The following is a 17,407-nucleotide window of genomic DNA, read 5'->3' as shown; positions in this document are numbered from 1 at the left end:
AAGTATTCAATATTTTTGAGGTCTTATTTTACGGATCCATATAGGAGAGGTATCGTTTGAAAGATAATTAAACCTACTGTAATTGTTTACACTTAACTATAATATTAAAGGTAGCTGTTTACATAATATTTGAAAATATGTGTTTTTTATCGAGCATGAATCGCACAAGTACTGGTAAAAAATGCTTCTAAGTCAATAAACAATAACGTTACCGCAATTGATGTAATTATAAAATTTACGCCACTATTCATGAGCTTTCTAAAAATATAAGTTTTATTGGTAAGTGATAATATAACCATTAAATTACGAATTTTGTTTCGTAGTGGTCACTCCGCCGGTCGCATAAAAATGAGCGCTGACCGTAGTAAAGTATTCAATATTTTTAAGTTCTTATTTTACGGATCCATATGTAAGAGGTATCATTTGAAAGCAAATTAAACCTGCTATAATTATTTTTGAATAACTATAGTTATAAAGGTAGCTGGTTACAAAATATTTGAAAACATGACTTTTTTTTTCGAGCACGAGTTGCACATATACAGATAAAAAATGCTTCTAACTTAATAAACCATAACTTTACCGCAATTAATGTTATTATAAAATTTACGCGAAATTTCATGCGCTTTCTAAAAATATAAGTTTTATTGGTGTATGATAATATATGACCAAGTAATTACGAATTTGGTTTAGCAGGGGTCACTGCGCCCTGTCACGATATTGGGTGCTGACTGACCGTCGCCAAATTTTCTACGTTACTCAGATCCTATTTTACTGATAAATTTGTGAGAGGTATCATTTGAAAGCATATTATGCGTACTATCTTTATTTCTAATATTTTAAGTCGAAACTGTAGAAGTTTACAAAATATTTGATTAGTAATATGTGCATTTTACTGTGCATGAATAGCATTGGCATTGATAAGACACGCTTCTAGCTCAATAAATTATAGTTTTCCGCAATTGAAATAATAACAAAATAAACGGAAAATGTATGACTTACACAAAAAATAAGTTTGGTTTGTATTGCATAAACAATTAATTTGAATTTGTTCAGCTCACCTACTGCGCACCATCATATAAATGGATGTCCACCGTCGTTGCCTTTTTCAGATTTTATTTCACTAATCGTATATTCATAATAAATATAATCTATCACGTATCGAATTTACTTATATACTTAATTTATCAGTAAAATAAAATCTGTAAAATGATGAAAAAATTAAGGCAACGGCGGTGGACATCCGTTTATATGACGATTGACCGTGCGCAGTGGGTATGGTGGACAAATTAACATTAATTGTTTAGGCAAAACTAACAAACCTCATTTTTTGTAAAGGCCATACATTTTGCGGTTCATTTCGTTATTATATCAATTGCAGAAAAATATAATTTATTGAGCTAGAAGCATGTTTCACTCGTATCAGTGCGAATGCTATTCATATACAGTAAAAATACACATATTGTCAAATATTTTGTTAACTTCTACAATTACGACTAAAATTATTAAAAAGTAACGATAGTACGCATAATATGCTTTCAAATGATACCTCTCACAAATTGATCGCTAAAATAGGATCTGAGAAATACGTAAAATTAGGCGACGGTTAGCACTTATTTACGTCACGGGGGTGCAGTGACACCTGCTAAACCAAATTCGTAATTACTTGGTTGTATAATATCATACATCAATACAACTTATATTTTTAGAAAGCATATGAAATGTCCTGTAAATCTTATCATAGCATTATTTGCGGTAAAGTTATTGTTTATTGGTCATGCACCAAGATACAATCTTAAAAATTATGAACACGGCAACGAAAATGGTCATCCATGTATATGACGGTGCGCAGTGAGTATGATGGATAAATTAACATTAATTGTTTATGCAATACTGACAAAACTTATTATTTGAAAAGGTCATACATTTCGCCGTTTATTTTGTTATTATATCAATTGCGGAAAAAATATAATTCATTGAGCTAGAAGCATGTTTTACTCACATCGGTTCCAATGCATATTTTCAAATATTTTGTTAGCTACTACAGTTACAACTAAAATTATTGAGAACTAATGATAGTACGCATAATATGCTTTCAAAAGATTCCTGTTAAATAAAATAGGATCTGAAAAATATAGAAAATTTGGCGACGGTCAGCATCCATACGTGGCCGGGCGCTGTGGCCCCTACTTAACCATATTTGTAATTACTTGGTTATATAATATCATACACCAATAAAACTTATGTTATTAGAAAGCGCACGAAATTCCGCGTAAATCTTATACTAACATCAATTCCGGAAAAGTTGTTGTTTATTGATTAAGAAGCATTTTTTACCAGTAGGTACTTGTGCGACTCATGGTCTATAAAACACATATTTTCAAATATTTTCTAAACAGCTACCTTTATGATTATAGTTATTTATAAAAAAATATAGTAGGTTTAATTAGCTTTGAAACGATACCTCTCGCATATGGATCCGTAAAATAGGACCTCAAAAATATTGAATACTTTACTACGGTCAGCGCCCATTTCTGCGACCGGGCAGAGTGACTCCTGCTAAACCAAATTCGTAATTACATGGTTATATATTATCATATACCAATGAAACTTATATTTTTAAAAAGAGCATGAATAGACGCGAAAATTTTATAATAACATCAATTGTGGTAAAGTTATTGTTTATTGAGTTAGACGCATTTTTTCTAGTACTTGTGCAACTCATGCGCGATAAAAAAACACATATTTTCAAATATTTCGTAAACGGTTACTGTTATGAGTATAGTTATTTGAAAACAATTAAAGTAGGTTTAATAAGCTTTCAAACGACACCTTGCACGAACAGATTGGTGCCATAGGAGTCGAGATGTGAATAAATATCTATGATGGTCGGCCGCCATCTTTCTCCCCCTTTTTCTCAACCCGTCCCCCCTCCTTAAACTAAAACAGGTCAATTCGTAATCTGGAGATAACGAGGAACACATCCATACCTGTTTTAGGTATTTAGAAGAGATGTCGACGACTTTTTGTAAAAGAGGTCGTTTGGTCCCTGACTAATTAATGTAAACCGGTGTTTCAAGTACTTAAATAAAAATGCAATACAAGTCCTACTCAACTTATCTTGGGTGAAATGTAACACACTTGAAGATGCGATTACGAAACTTTTAAAGTTTATAGTGTGCCCTAAAAAATATCCATAACTTAAGTACTCAAAACAAAAGAGTTGCTGCAAACTAAGATTCTCTCAAGAAGAACCTCTGGAAATTTCTAAGAAAAAATCTTCTTCGAGGAGTCCGAATTTTAGTTACAGCTTGGAAAAAAAAAACCGGCCAAGAGCGTGTCGGGCCACGCTCAGTGTAGGGTTCCGTAGTTTTCCGTATTTTTCTCAAAAACTACTGAACCTATCAAGTTCAAAATAATTTTCCTAGAAAGTCTTTATAAAGTTCTACATTTGTGATTTTTTTCATATTTTTTAAACATATGGTTCAAAAGTTAGAGGGGGGGGACGCACTTTTTTTTCCTTTAGGAGCGATTATTTCCGAAAATATTAATAATATCAAAAAACGATCTTAGAAAACCCTTATTCATTTTTAAATACCTATCCAACGATATATCACACGTTGGGGTTAGAATGAAAAAAAAAATCAGCCCCCACTTTACATGTAGGAGGGGTACCCTAATAAAACATTTTTTTCCATTTTTTATTTTTGCACTTTGTTGGCGTGATTGATATAGATATTGGTACCAAATTTCAGCTTTCTAGTGCTAACGGTTACTGAGATTATCCGCGGACGGACGGACGGACGGACAGACAGACATGGCGAAACTATAACGGTTCCTAGTTGACTACGGAACCCTAAAAAAGAGTAGAAATTGTAGCTACATCGTAGTGCCTTCCCGTTTTGTCACACATATTCATTTAAAAGCGACTCTTTCTTAGCGACTTTCCAAATGTCTGTACTTTTATGTGCAAATAATAAGGATGCTATCATTGGACTGGACTTAAGTATATTGACCGGGATATAGACCGTGATAGTGATGTGCAAGTTGCGGAAACTTTCCAAAAAAACCATAAATATCTTGAACATTTTACGAAACTTTCACGAAAAGTACCTAAAGGGAATTTAAATTTAGGAAATGGAAAGTTTCCATCCATACAAAGCATGGAAAGTTTCCGAAGTTTTCCTATGTGAAAATTTCAAGAATTTTGGAAACTTTCCGTAGGCATATCAGTAGACCGTGATTAGGTGATTACCTTTTTGTTTTCTGTCGAGGTCCCAATATTTCGACGCAGTTGCATGCATCATGATCACGGGGAAAACAATATACCGGTCAATATAAATCTAATGAAAATAACCGTGAATCATTCAAAACTCTCAAGGATGCTATCATCTAAAATAATTTCGTCCTTGCAAATTAGGCATAAGGGCCCCTTTGGCATGGTTCGCCAGATGTTATTTATAAACACATTGTAGAGAAATGCATCCTTTCGATAACGGATAAGGCACTAAATTATATAAGGAAATGATGGTAAAATAAAATAATTAATTTGGTTCACATTCATTTAATTTATATTATAACTTAATTAACAAATGGAATTACTCCAGTCTTCACAGATCGGTATTTTACACTTCATGTTACAAAATAATTGTTGTATTAGGGCATTTTCAGAAATTGGGAACCAAAATATTAGTGACAAGTTTGTCTAAAAACCAACTTTTTTCATGTTATAAATGTAAATTATTGCATAGTTTACGCGACTAACACAAAAGCATAATTTTTAATGAAATTTCATGCTTAATTTTATTGTCGTCACAAACTGACATCGAGTTAATTTTTGTTCACAATTTTCATTTTCCGGGTCCCAATTTTTGAAAATGCCCATTCACTACTTTTTCAGATTTACATCCTGGCAAAAAAAGAGTAGAAATTAAAAAGTGGCGACATCGTAGTATCATCCCTTTCAAATCATTAAGCGTAAGGGAACGGGACGGCATTATGATGTTGCTACTTTTGACGTGACAACGCCTAATAACTCGTTACTACGGGCTGCATGTACGAAAAAGTTGACGTCGTTGTCCCGTTCCGCAAGCGAGAGCGCGGCACGAACGAGAGAGGCATGATCGGCTCGGTTCGGTTCGTGCTGCATTTATCTCCCTCCACTCGATCAGCCTAGCATAAAAGATACACGAGAACTGTTTTCGTCAAATGTTTATAAAGTGAAGTGAAATGTTATTGTGATTTTCATGGTTCTTGCATTTAAAAATCTCATTGTTTAATCTATACTACTGTAATGTTTGACGTCACGTCAAACTACCGTCCGTAAACCGACTTTCCAGACGACCAATTTTTTTAAATTTATATTCTTTTTGCCAGTCTGTAATTGCAATGAATGCCTTCCTTCCTTGGTTATAACCATAGATATATGTTATAACGTTCCGCGTCAAAAATGCTGTGGTGTTGTTCATAGCAATTTTTCTAGCGCTCCCTTCTATTTTTAGATCTTTTTTCTTCCCTTGAGTCTGTCTGTTTATAGCTGTCCCAGTACCCAGTAGGAGCTTCCCTTCTTATACTGCTCGCTCTCCTGATATCCCACCCATCTTCCTTCCCATTCTTAGAACTCCTCTCATCTTCATCTGAAGAAGATTCTGAACTACTTTCTCTCTTTCTATCCTTCTTCCGAGCGCCCGAATCTCTTTTTCTCTCTTTTTTACTCCTGCCATCATCGCTATCACTATCTCTATTCCTTCTATCTTCGTTCCGTTTTTCTTTCCTATTTTTATCTTTATCATTTCTTCTACTGTTTTCCCTGTGCCTATTTTCATCGCTGCTATCGTCTCTGCGTCGTCGATCGTCGATCTCTCTATTCTTTTCTCTAATATCCTTGTCACGTCTGTTTTTTCTGGAATCTTCCCTAGAGTCATCTCTCCGTCGGTCTTCAATTCCACTGTCTCTGCCGCTTCTCGAATCATTTCTTCGGTCATCGTATCTTAGATCTTCTTGGTGCCTCCTGGAGTCTTCGTAACCGCTGTCGCGGTCACTTCTATAGTCTTCCCTGCGTCTGTCGTCGTTCCTTCTGTCTTGTCTTCTAGGGTCTTGGTTCCTGTCTCTCCTGTCATCACCGTTTCTCTTGTCCCTGCGTGGCGGGTCGCGGGGTCTGGCGAACCCGTCGTCGGGTCTCTGGGACCCTGTGTCGCGGCGGGCGCCGGGTCCGTGCTGGTCGTAGAACCCGTCGTGCCCCCACCGCTCAACTGGCTGGTCTTTCTCTTTATCTGGACTCTGCGCTTTACTTGTGCTCTTTTCTTTATTTTTGTCCTTTTTGGATTTCTTGCGCTTTTCTTTTTTGCTCTCTTCTTCTTCGGAATCTGAAATAAATAGAGAAATAAAATGATACTTCATTCAATGTTTTGGAATAAAGGCAAAAATGGGAAACTCCGTTTTAGCGGGTTTAAAACTTTGGGATACCACTCTGCCAGATAAGCCCGTTGATAATGAAAAAAATATAGCCGGTCAAACAACTTAAAATTTTATATAAGATGAACATTATATTGATTTAGACTAACACGATTTGCACTCATAATTTTAGAACAAAACGGGACTTAATCGCGTAAACACTTACATTTATATTAGGCCCGACGTTTCGAACATCACATTATGTTCGTGGTCACGGGTAGACCGTTTTGTACTAAAATTAAGATGAACATTAGCTCCAAAATTTGCGTGGAAATATATATTATAATTTAGCCGCTTATTCCGCTTTTTTGTAGTGATGGAAATAGCTTGAAAGTTTTATTTATGGCCGTTCTGACGGGAAAGTGAATGACTGCTGATTTTTGCGACAGTAATAGCACAGTGTAATATAAAGTAAAATTCATAATCCTACGGACTAAATTGACAAATGACTGACAGGTAAAATGATACCAGGAACAGCAAAATTAAAATAGGGAAGGGTATATGTCGATAACAATATATCGACAAATGTAAAGTACATACAACAGACAAGTTTAAATCAAGAATAAGTATATTAGTTTCAAATAAGAGGTACACATTTTGGTTTGTTCTATGTATCTTCGAGGTAGTGGATGGATGCCATGCATTTTTACCCACTAGTTTTAAAACATAAAAAGGTTTCCGAGCCTGTAGGTAAAAAATAAAATACCATGTCCGACGATAATCAATTATCTGTCACGCTATGGCAAGTATGTCATAAATATCTATATAATTTTCGAATAATATTATTGCTGCTTCGAAATAAAAAAAATATAAAAATTTTACCTTCCAATAAAATTTGTATTATTTTGCCTGGTATATCCGAGGTCTTTATTGTTTATAGAGAGAGTACGTCGTAGACGTCGCATCGGACCGATAGATGGCGCCATCGTTCGTTGTAAGTCGCTCCGGCGTCTCACCGCCGCGATGTTGGTAGTCCCGTTTTTCCCCACCTGCAACACAAGGCCCCCCGCGCCCCGACTCGCCACCAGCCACCCTCATTGTTGAGGAGAAGTGCCGACGGTATATTAAGCCTACCAGGAAGGCATCACTCAGACCTCGGATATACCAGGCAAAATAATACAAATTTTATTGGAAGGTAAAATTTTTATATTATTTGTGCCGTTTGTATATCCGAGGTCTTTATAGAGACCTGTTTATTATCTCCTGGTGGCGAGTCAGCTGGCGCGCAAGCCTTTGGTAGCCCTATTGGCATAGCATAGAAGAATAAGTGAATCAGTTGAACCGATTTGACAGATGTATCAGTCGAAATAGCCTTCGATCCGCGAATATCTCGGTGCCAGAAACGCATAAAGAGATTTTCGTGATGACGTTTAGCTTTAGTCAGCGAATAGTTAGAGAAATGACATTATTATACATCGCAGATCAAAACCAAAAAAAAAAAAGATGTAGGCGAGGCTGACTTGAACAAGATACAAAAACCTTAGATACACTATTATTATTAACAGACACGTTATTTTATCAGGTTATAAACCCAATTTCAGACACAAAGTGTGGAAATTAACTGTAAAAGTAGTGTAACTATCTGTACTGTAGCAGGGTAACGTAATTGATACTGCTTTTGTCAACCCTTCGTAAAAATTATCTAAATCAATATTAGCTTTGATATAACTATTTAAAGTCCAACGTCTTACGTCCATATCAAACACAGAAAAAGGTCATCACTCACGTGCCCAAGGGCTATTTGTTACAATACTGGTATTTTCGATCAGACTATTTCGCGTCAAGCGAGCGCGGTTGCAAGCGAGACTCCTGAACTCTGAACTCTTTTTAGTGAGGGCATTTGAGGATACCGATCGCTCGGTAAGACTAGCCTAGAAGATGAAAAGTACGAGCGCTGTCGATTGCTACTACACTGGACGGAGGTATCAGTCGATTTCTTTAAGTCAGTCATTGACTCTTAGGGTAATCCATTACCTAATCCAAAACCCGATGCGACGGATTTCTACTTCGTGCAATGAAGGTCGATAGAGTAGACTGAGAGGTGGAGACGTCAGTGTCGCATCGCTGGTGGTTGCTGAACACGTCGTGGTAGCAGGTCAAGGGGTGAATTTAACACCGCCACACATGCGCGCTTTAAGAGCGTAGGCGGAGCGCAATAATGGCGGTGCACCGCACTAACGCTGGCGTTGCGCCCAGTGGGCGCTAGCGGGAACGAACGAGCGCTGATAGCGAGCGCAACGCGCACGGGACGCGAGCGGAATGCACGCGCATTCAGCGCGCTGATAGCGAAGCGGAATGCGCTTTATGTGTGGCGGAGGCTTAATACGTACCGTTGTACGGCGTAATGCAGGGCTCTCGCAGACGAAGAGGTACGATGACGGGCGAAGCAGAAGAAGGCGAGGTCACCGAAGGTCACTTACTTGGCTCCCAGGGGGTGCATACTGACCTCGTACGACAGTCTGTTGGAGTCAGCAGTTACTGTCGTAGTTACTCGTAACAGAAGAGATGTAGTCCTGCCATCGTACAGCATAACATAACATACAACTGAACTGTGCATAGCATATAGTGCTATGCGAACCTTAAGCCGGCTGCATGTCACTTCAGTCGCCAGCGCCACCGCCTGTTGAAGATTATTCTCCATCGGAAGAGCTTTACTTCGTACAATGTTCCGATTATTGAAGGTCTTATCGGGCTGCAGATGCAAGCAAAACAGGGGCGATTGGCCTACAGCTATCGGCAGCTGTACGAGGTAATGCTGGAAACTGCAGCGGTGCAACCTTCCTCTGTAGACCACGAAAGTTGTGAAATTTATGAAATCAGGTTCTACGATCGAATCAAGCACTATATTAATTGAGTATAGTCGAGCCAGATGATAACTACTGAAGTACTCCTGAGTTCCTGGCCCCTTTCGCTTTGAGCTGGAATCTGAAGTTCACTAAGGCGAAGCAGGTTTATTTTTCCCAATTTGTTTATTAGAGGCTCGGCGAATAAGTTAATCTCTCGAATGGACAGGGGGCGCCACAAGCCTCCGGGAAATCGTCGTGTACTTGGAACCCCCGCGGCCAGATTGCCGATCGGTTTTGGTGTCCGCCCGGTAAACAGACGCACGCTCAGGATGCAGGACGCTGGCTCGAATTCAGATCTGGACATTCTGAAAGGGATTTTTTTTTTTTTTTTTTTTAATTCCGCAAACCTTTACGATGTCTTTGACCTACACAATGAGCGATGTACAGGAATCACAGGGTCTTCTCGCGAGGCGCCTCTCCGATTAGATAGCTCGCGAACATCGTCAGGACACCCTCGCAGCAGTGCGGCTCCTCGTCCGGTTATTGACGTCTTACCTCGTTCAACTATGGGTCTCCAAACCACGTTAGGACGTAGCATCTTAAGAATTTATCTGTTCTCACTTCGGCGACGGAGGAGTCCTTGGTCAAAATAGAGTGTAAATACAGTCGTACTTCACGGGAACTGGAAAGAGAAGAGTGGATACCATAGTGTACGGGATGTCAGCTGATAGCGGCGCCCGGCGTCACGTTGGAGGGTAGTATCAGCCTGGTCAGCAACAGAGTCTGCAACGATACCGTAGCAGACGGAGCCTAGATAGTCGTGGTCGTGGCACCATTGTAGGGGAAGACAGTGTTCGCGGTGAGCGTGACATCTTAGGCGCGACGGGCGTTATCAGCGTGGCGGCTAGCAGCACCAAGGGCCCACATCAGCAATCTTACCAGCTTGTCACTGCAGCAGACGCTGTTATGTTCGGCGGTGAGATTGAGACGGCCGTCGTCAGCTCGAAAGGCGTCTCGATGCCCTGTCGCGTCGCGCAGTATCGTGCTCGGTGGCCCTCTCGAGGTCGCCGCCGTCAGCGCGGGAGGCACCGGCGCCAGCGTGGCAGTCAGCTACATCGGTGAACAGCATCAACAGAGTTCGCGGCGTCGTCACGGCAAACGCGGCAGGAAAATTAGCGACGCCTTCGCGGCAGCCGCAGTATTGCGCTCGGTGGCGCGATGAAGGTCGCCGCGTCTGCAATCTTACCTCGTGCGATCGAGGCGACATCAAGGCGCCAGCATGAGCGTGTCGGCCGACGACACCGGTGGAAAACTTCAAGTAGCTTGCGGCGTTGTCACGGCAGACGCAGCAGAAGGATTGCGACGCCTGTGCAGCGGTTAACAGTATTACGCTCCGCATCACCACTGAGGCGCCAGCATAAGCGTGGCGGCCAGCAATACTGGTGGACAGCTTCGGCAGGGTCGCGTCTCGCGTCGTTGTCACGGCATATGAACGCTCTACATCACCATCGAGGCGCCAGCATAAGCGTGGCGGCCAGCGATACTGGTGGACAGCTTCAGCAGGATCGCGGCGTTGTCACGGCAGATGAGCTCGCTGCATCACCATCGAGGCGCCAGCATAAGCGTGGCGGCCAGCGATACTGGTGGACAGCTACAGCAGGTGGACAGTCAGCAGGATCGCGGCGTTGTCACGGCAGACGAACGCTCTGCATCACCATCGAGGCGCCAGCATAAGCGTGGCGGCCAGCGATATTGGTGGACAGCTTCAGCAGGCTCGCGGCGTTGTCAAGGCAGACGCACGCTCTGCATCACCATCGAGGCGCCAGCATAAGCGTGGCGGCCAGCGATACTGGTGGACAGCTTCAGCAGGATCGCGGCGTTGTCACGGCAGACGAACGCTCTGCATCGTCACCATCGAGGCGCCAGCATAAGCGTGGCGGCCAGCGATACTGGTGGACAGCTTCAGCAGGATCGCGGCGTTGTCACGGCAGACGAACGCTCTGCATCGTCACCATCGAGGCGCCAGCATAAGCGTGGCGGCCAGCGATACTGGTGGACAGCTTCAGCAGGATCGCGGCGTTGTCACGGCAGACGAACGCTCTGCATCACCATCGAGGCGCCAGCATAAGCGTGGCGGCCAGCGATACTGGTGGACAGCTTCGGCAGGATCGCGGCGTTGTCACGGCAGACGAACGCTCTGCATCGTCACCATCGAGGCGCCAGCATAAGCGTGGCGGCCAGCGATACTGGTGGACAGCTTCAGCAGGATCGCGGCGTTGTCACGGCAGACGAACGCTCTGCATCACCATCGAGGCGCCAGCATAAGCGTGGCGGCCAGCGATACTGGTGGACAGCTTCAGCAGGCTCGCGGCGTTGTGGCGGGGGCAGAAGGTGGCCGCGCTGGTAGCCTGCGTATTGACGACTGATCACTAACGGCGCGGCGCTCGCGTCGGGGCAGCAGCAGACATACTTACAGCGTCGCACGCGGCGCCTATGCGGCGGCCACAACGTTGTTCGGCGGCACCGCAGAGATGGCCATCTACGCAACCTCGGCGGCGCCGACGCGGCGGACAACACTGCCGCGGTCAGCGGCGCTATCGCAGCGCTACAGTAAGTTTCGGCGCCGACACGTGGCTTGGGGCCTCCGCACCGAATCGGAAACCGAACATATTCTTTCTAAAATAATATGAATCTGCTCACCCATTCGTCGGAGAAATTCAAACCTCCTTGAAGCGCGGTATTCCTCCACCGCGCCCGCCGCCGCCGCCGCCGCCGCCGCCGCCGCAGCCCGCAGGTCGCGCAGCCCGCGGTCGCGAAGCACGTGGTCCCCGGAGCACGTGGTCCCCGGCGGAGCAACTTACCTACGTTACCGCTTATATTCTCGCGCGAAACTTTTAATACGCGGATAACACTTCCTACTTTAGTCTCGGAAATGCGAATAGTTTAAAAAGAAAACTGATTAACGGTAACGATATTTGCAGCATGGAACTTTCTTACAAAAAAGTGGGTAGAATCATAAAGCACCGCTCGTTCATTTCTATAGTGAGAACCCCGAAAGACGAATAATGATCGCTAGCGAGGCATAATATATCTCATTATTCAAGACGAACGAGCGCAAATTAAAAGGGAAGAAAGAATTGACGGATGAAATTGAAAAATTTCATAATTCCGAAACGTTATAAGCCACTTTTTTAATAAAAACACGAATAACTCTGGTTTGACCAGAAATAACAAGGAAATAGAAACTAAAAGATTAATTTCGAGACACCATGCTGTAAAAATGTTCGAACGGAATACGCGACAACCGGTCACTTCGGCGTTCGACGAAACAATGAGGGTGGCTGGTGGCGAGTCGGGGCGCGGGGGGCCTTGTGTTGCAGGTGGGGAAAAACGGGACTACCAACATCGCGGCGGTGAGACGCCGGAGCGACTTACAACGAACGATGGCGCCATCTATCGGTCCGATGCGACGTCTACGACGTACTCTCTCTATAAACAATAAAGACCTCGGATATACAAACGGCACAAATAATATCTCTAATTAGCAGTCTACAGACCTTTTGATCTGTCGAAATCACAGAAAAAGTTGGTATATTGATTAGCCGATCAAATTGCCAATTTCATTGTTCCGTCTGGGTGCACCTTAAATCTACGATGTAATCATAATTTTAATATCGATAAGAACGACACTGGCCAAACTGTGGCAACATTCGTTCACACTTACTTGTCAATTTGGTCCGTAGGATTATGGATTTTACTTTAGAGTACTATCGTACAGTATGGCCACTCCCGCTCCCCGCTGAAAGCGCCGCCCACCCCCTCTCGGTTACCTCACAGTTACCGCCTGTCAAAAACGCGAACAGTCGACCTGTCATATCTCACTCATACAAGCTTGGTACGCGTTCACCTACACGAGCTTAGAATGTGTGCTAGGAACGCGTCTCTTTCATATATTTGATTGCCAGTGTTCGAGATGTGGTAATAGTGGAATAAAATAAATGTTATGACATTTAACAAATTGTTCCAAAAATGATTCCACTCAGCATATGTCGGAGTGCTTAGTGCTACGATGCTGTTTTTCAGTTACTCATTAAGGCGAGATTTACTTGTATATGAATAACTGACAAAGTGGCTTTATAGCAATCGACAAATAGGACATTTTCCCGTGCAAACTATATAATAATTATTAAATTAAAAATATTACTTTGTTTGTTTTTGTTAAAATCCACATTCCGCGACAACATTTCCATCGCCATCATTTAGATGGCTGGCAGTCCTCAACTGTGCGGTTCTCCTACGGTATATTCTTCAAAGTAGACTAGTATTATGATAAGGTGGACTGACCGCTGGAGCTGGAAGAGTCGCTGGAGCTGGAGTCGCTGCTGGATGAGCTGGTCACCTGGATCTGCGTGATTGGCGGCGGCACGTTCTGGACACAAGGGATACATACATAATTACATATATACATTTGTTTAATATAACTTAAATGGTGCCTACACAGTACACCTAACATCAAAATTAAAATTAAAAAAAACCACTGACATAGTGAACCAATTTTCATAAAACATGCCTCAAAACACTCCCGACTAATTCAGCTTTCAAACAAAAAAAAGTTCGGGAACTACGATGCCACAGACAGACACGTCAAACTTATAACACCCCGTCGTTTTTGGTCGGGGGTGAGAAGAAATTAATTATATGTGATCATATCTGATACAAGAGTGACAGCGCTGGTGGCCTAGCGGTAAGAGCGTGCGACTTTCGATCTGGAGATCGCGGGTTCGAACCCGGCTCGTACCAATGAGTTTTCGGAACTTATGTGCGAAATGTTGTTTGATATTTGCCAGTCGCTTTTCAGTGAAGAAAACATCGAGAGGAAACCAGACTTATTCCAATGAGGTCTTGTTACCCTTCGGGTTGGAAGGTCAGATGGCAGTCGCTTTCGTAAAAAACTAGTGCCTACGCCAAATCTTGAGATTAGTTGTTAAAGCGGACCAGGCTCCCATGAGCCGTGGCAAATGCCGGGATAACGCAAGGAGAATGACGATGATCTGATACAAGAGTGACATACCTTGGGCATCTGTTTGAGATGGTCCCGGAGCTCATCGGTGAGCCCTCCAAGCCCAATGCTGGTGAAGAAGTTGATGGAGAAGCGCGTGTTCTTGGGGTTGTCGCGCGGGAACACGCCGCCGAACGCTTCTTGCAATGTCCTGAAACAGAAGAAATTAGTATTGGGACCATCATAATAGGGTAGTTTCCTACTAGTCAAATTAGCTTCTTTCTAAGAACTGTCGAAACGATTTGTTAATATGGAATTCTAGAGATGCAGAATACAGAATATTCAGCCCAACCATCGGCAGAATATTCGGTATCCGGCCGCCGAATATTCGAATATCCGGCCGGACAGCAGAATTTTACCTACAATACCTACAATTTAAGCAAGGAGCGGGCGCGTCGGTTTTGTCTTGTTTCGTAGTGAACTTCGCGCGGAGTCCGTTTTTGTTTAAATGTTTATTTTTTTAATAATAAAGGGATATATTTATAAGTATTATAACCGTAACTGTTCTATTTTACATTTAATTTGTTTACCCCAAAATCATTCAATCAAAAATAGCACATCCGGTATCCGGCCGGTTAGTACGTCACTATCCGGTATCCGGCCGAATATTAAAATAAGGGCCGAATAGGCCGAATAACGAATACTAACCGAATATTCGGTGCATCTCTAGGAATTACTATGAAATACTGAGGAGTGACGTCACGGTCGATTAATTTACTTATGTCTTTCTCTTTGACTTATTAAATAGAAATTATGTTTAAACATAACCCCTGTCCATATTTTTACTAACTGAGGTGCTAGCATGCTACTCATCAAGAAAGTTGTTGCTTTTACAAACGAACCAATGCTAGCACCCCTAAATCAAACTTACGGATCCTTCAACCGATCATTCAGTTTCTTCAGTCCCATGTATTCTGCTAACTCTTGGAACAGGATCTTGATGTAAATGCGGCTCGAGCTGGTGGTATCCTCTTCATTAAGTTTTACACACTCCATGACCTCCCAGCTTATGGAGTCAGTAAAGAGCAGATGAGCAAAGAACTTGCTGACGTTCCGTAAGCGATTTGTGTCTAACCGGTGGGCGGTGGCATATGATTCCTTGAAGATTTCCTCAAACGGACCAATGTACATTCTATTGATATTACAAAAGCGTTGTGCAAGCAATCCGTAGAACTTCTCATATGTTCTCTGCTCAGCACAGCAATCTAGGAACATGTGGCAGAGTTCTACTTCCTGTCCTGGTTTTAACTGCATTTTCATCAGCTTATGTGCACATTCTTCAAAGTCCAAACTTGAGTTAATAGTCAAATAGATAGTTCTTCGTAAAGCTACTAAGTTAGTCTCCGTATTGTCAATGATGGTGACTTCCTTCTGTTCCCCTTCCTCTTCCTCATCATCGGACTCATCACTGCCACTTTCTCCAGAGCCATCTTCGTCTCCTGACTCTGCATCAGATCCTAGGATCTCTCTGCTTAGAGTCTTGTATTTTTCCTCATTTTCTTCATACTTATCATCATGTTTGAAGACATCTGAAAAAGTTAATGGATGAGATTAGTTAAGGTGATGATGATGTACCTAAGTTTTAGGTGTTTTAGGTATTAATAAAGTCTCCAAAGAAAGGAACAATAACAAAAGACTTCCTAAGTAAAATTCATATTAATTTTAATGTTAATAATAAGAGTCATCTTAACGTGTTCAGCATTGAGTAGAAATTGAATTGTGATATCTGGTTTATTTATCTAAATATGCATTGATTTTTCTTTGGTTTGAAATTAACTAATGTGAATTAAATGGAACTACTGTCATCTTAAGCACTATAAAAATGACTAATGGGTTATGATACTTACTAAGTATAACAAAACTTACTCAGGATATCCTGGGGATCAGTGGCATCGTCCAACATCAGCAAGTGAGTAAACTGTTCCTCCTCCGGCACCAGCTCCAACTCCTCGATCAGCGCCGGGTGGTCTTTGAACCCATCCTTCCACACTTGGAACATCACCTCAATCATGTACTGCACACGCTTGTCCAGCTGACCTTCATGCAAAATGTTACGCAACATCTCAAACACCGTGTTCACACCCTTCGATGACACCTCACTCAACTTCTGACCACATTCCTTCAGAAACGCTATTGCTACTTCAACAGAATCATCCGTAGGAGTCTCTACAAGTAGAGTTAATAATTCAAGAGCAATAATCTCATGTGCAACTCTTTGGTTCACTAGATGTGCAATAAACGAGGCCGATGATATGCATGTAGGCTTGTCATTCCGTTTGAAACCCCTTTTGAATTGGATGACTAACCTTTTGAGTAATAATTCACCAATGTTTGGAAACCGAGAGTTAACTGCAGCAACCAATGCTGCATACACATTTGTGAATGTTGGAGACGCCGCTTGGGCCTGTATTACTGAGCGGCATAAGAGACCGCGCCCGCGAACTATGTTTTCTTTCAATAATTCTTTGATAATGATGCCTATGTTGCCCACGTTGATTTTGTTAATGTGACCGTGTATGGACTTCTTCAGCGCCTCCCATGCAAGCCTCTGGTACGCCATGGACGACTTGTCCGTGATCTGCGCTTGCATCATCCGCAGCCGCGCTGGTGGGATATAAGCACCGCCAGTTCTTGTGTTTAGCATATCATCTTTAGCCTTTCTTTCGGGAACATCTTTTTTAACCTCTTGTTCTTTAGGTTCCTCTCGGTTCCGCTCATCTTTTTCACGCTTGACGGCTGGTGATGGCGATCTAGAATGCCTCCGCTTTCGATTTGAATCTCTGTCTTGGGAAGGAGACCTAGAACGAGCCCTTTTAGATTTTTTATCCTTACGACTATCATCTTCACGATGCTTATCTTTCTTACGTTTACGGTCTTTATCCGCGTCCATGTTGAAGTAAATTAGCACTCAGTAAAAAAAGTTACAACTAAATCTATTGATAAATATAATTAAATTTTGCACAAAAATAGGAATCTAAATCAAAACGCACATTCGAAATGCGAGTCCCGTGGCCATTTTGTATTTTGACAGCTATGTTTTTTTTTTAATGTTGTTTTGTCTATGCCTTCTTGTGTTTTGGATGCTAGGATAAAAGGCTTAGTTAGGTTAAAG

General features: G+C 42.2%; 1 protein-coding gene across 1 annotated transcript; it reads right to left on the bottom strand.

Annotated features, from left to right (window-relative positions):
• Positions 1 to 5,251: 5,251 nt before the first annotated feature.
• On the bottom strand, positions 5,252 to 17,304 carry LOC125227392 (pre-mRNA-splicing factor CWC22 homolog). Its single transcript, XM_048131700.1, has 5 exons — positions 16,162 to 17,304; positions 15,167 to 15,824; positions 14,308 to 14,446; positions 13,581 to 13,665; positions 5,252 to 6,362 (listed from the first exon to the last, which is right to left on the bottom strand). The coding sequence occupies exons 1-5, from the start codon at positions 17,183 to 17,185 to the stop codon at positions 5,476 to 5,478; spliced, it is 2,793 nt and encodes a 930-aa protein (XP_047987657.1). The 5' UTR covers positions 17,186 to 17,304; the 3' UTR covers positions 5,252 to 5,475.
• Between the last annotated feature and the right edge of the window lie 103 nt (positions 17,305 to 17,407).

Source organism: Leguminivora glycinivorella, chromosome 6 (assembly GCF_023078275.1).
Source record: "Leguminivora glycinivorella isolate SPB_JAAS2020 chromosome 6, LegGlyc_1.1, whole genome shotgun sequence".
Classification (NCBI taxonomy): Eukaryota; Metazoa; Arthropoda; class Insecta; order Lepidoptera; family Tortricidae; genus Leguminivora; species Leguminivora glycinivorella.
Note: the sequence above shows the minus strand (reverse complement) of the source record. Positions and strands in the feature narration are given on the sequence as shown.

What these genes read in the sequence shown, in the direction of transcription:
- LOC125227392 (XM_048131700.1), bottom strand. Translation starts at nt 17,185, where the DNA reads ATGGACGCGGATAAAGACCGTAAACGTAAGAAAGATAAGCATCGTGAA. An exon ending in AATGATCGGTTGAAGGATCC is followed by an intron (nt 14,447 to 15,166) that starts GTAAGTTTGATT and finishes CTTCTGTTTCAG; the next exon opens with GACATTGCAAGAAGCGTTCG. An exon ending in CGACTCTTCCAGCTCCAGCG is followed by an intron (nt 6,363 to 13,580) that starts GTCAGTCCACCT and finishes TATTTATTTCAG; the next exon opens with ATTCCGAAGAAGAAGAGAGC.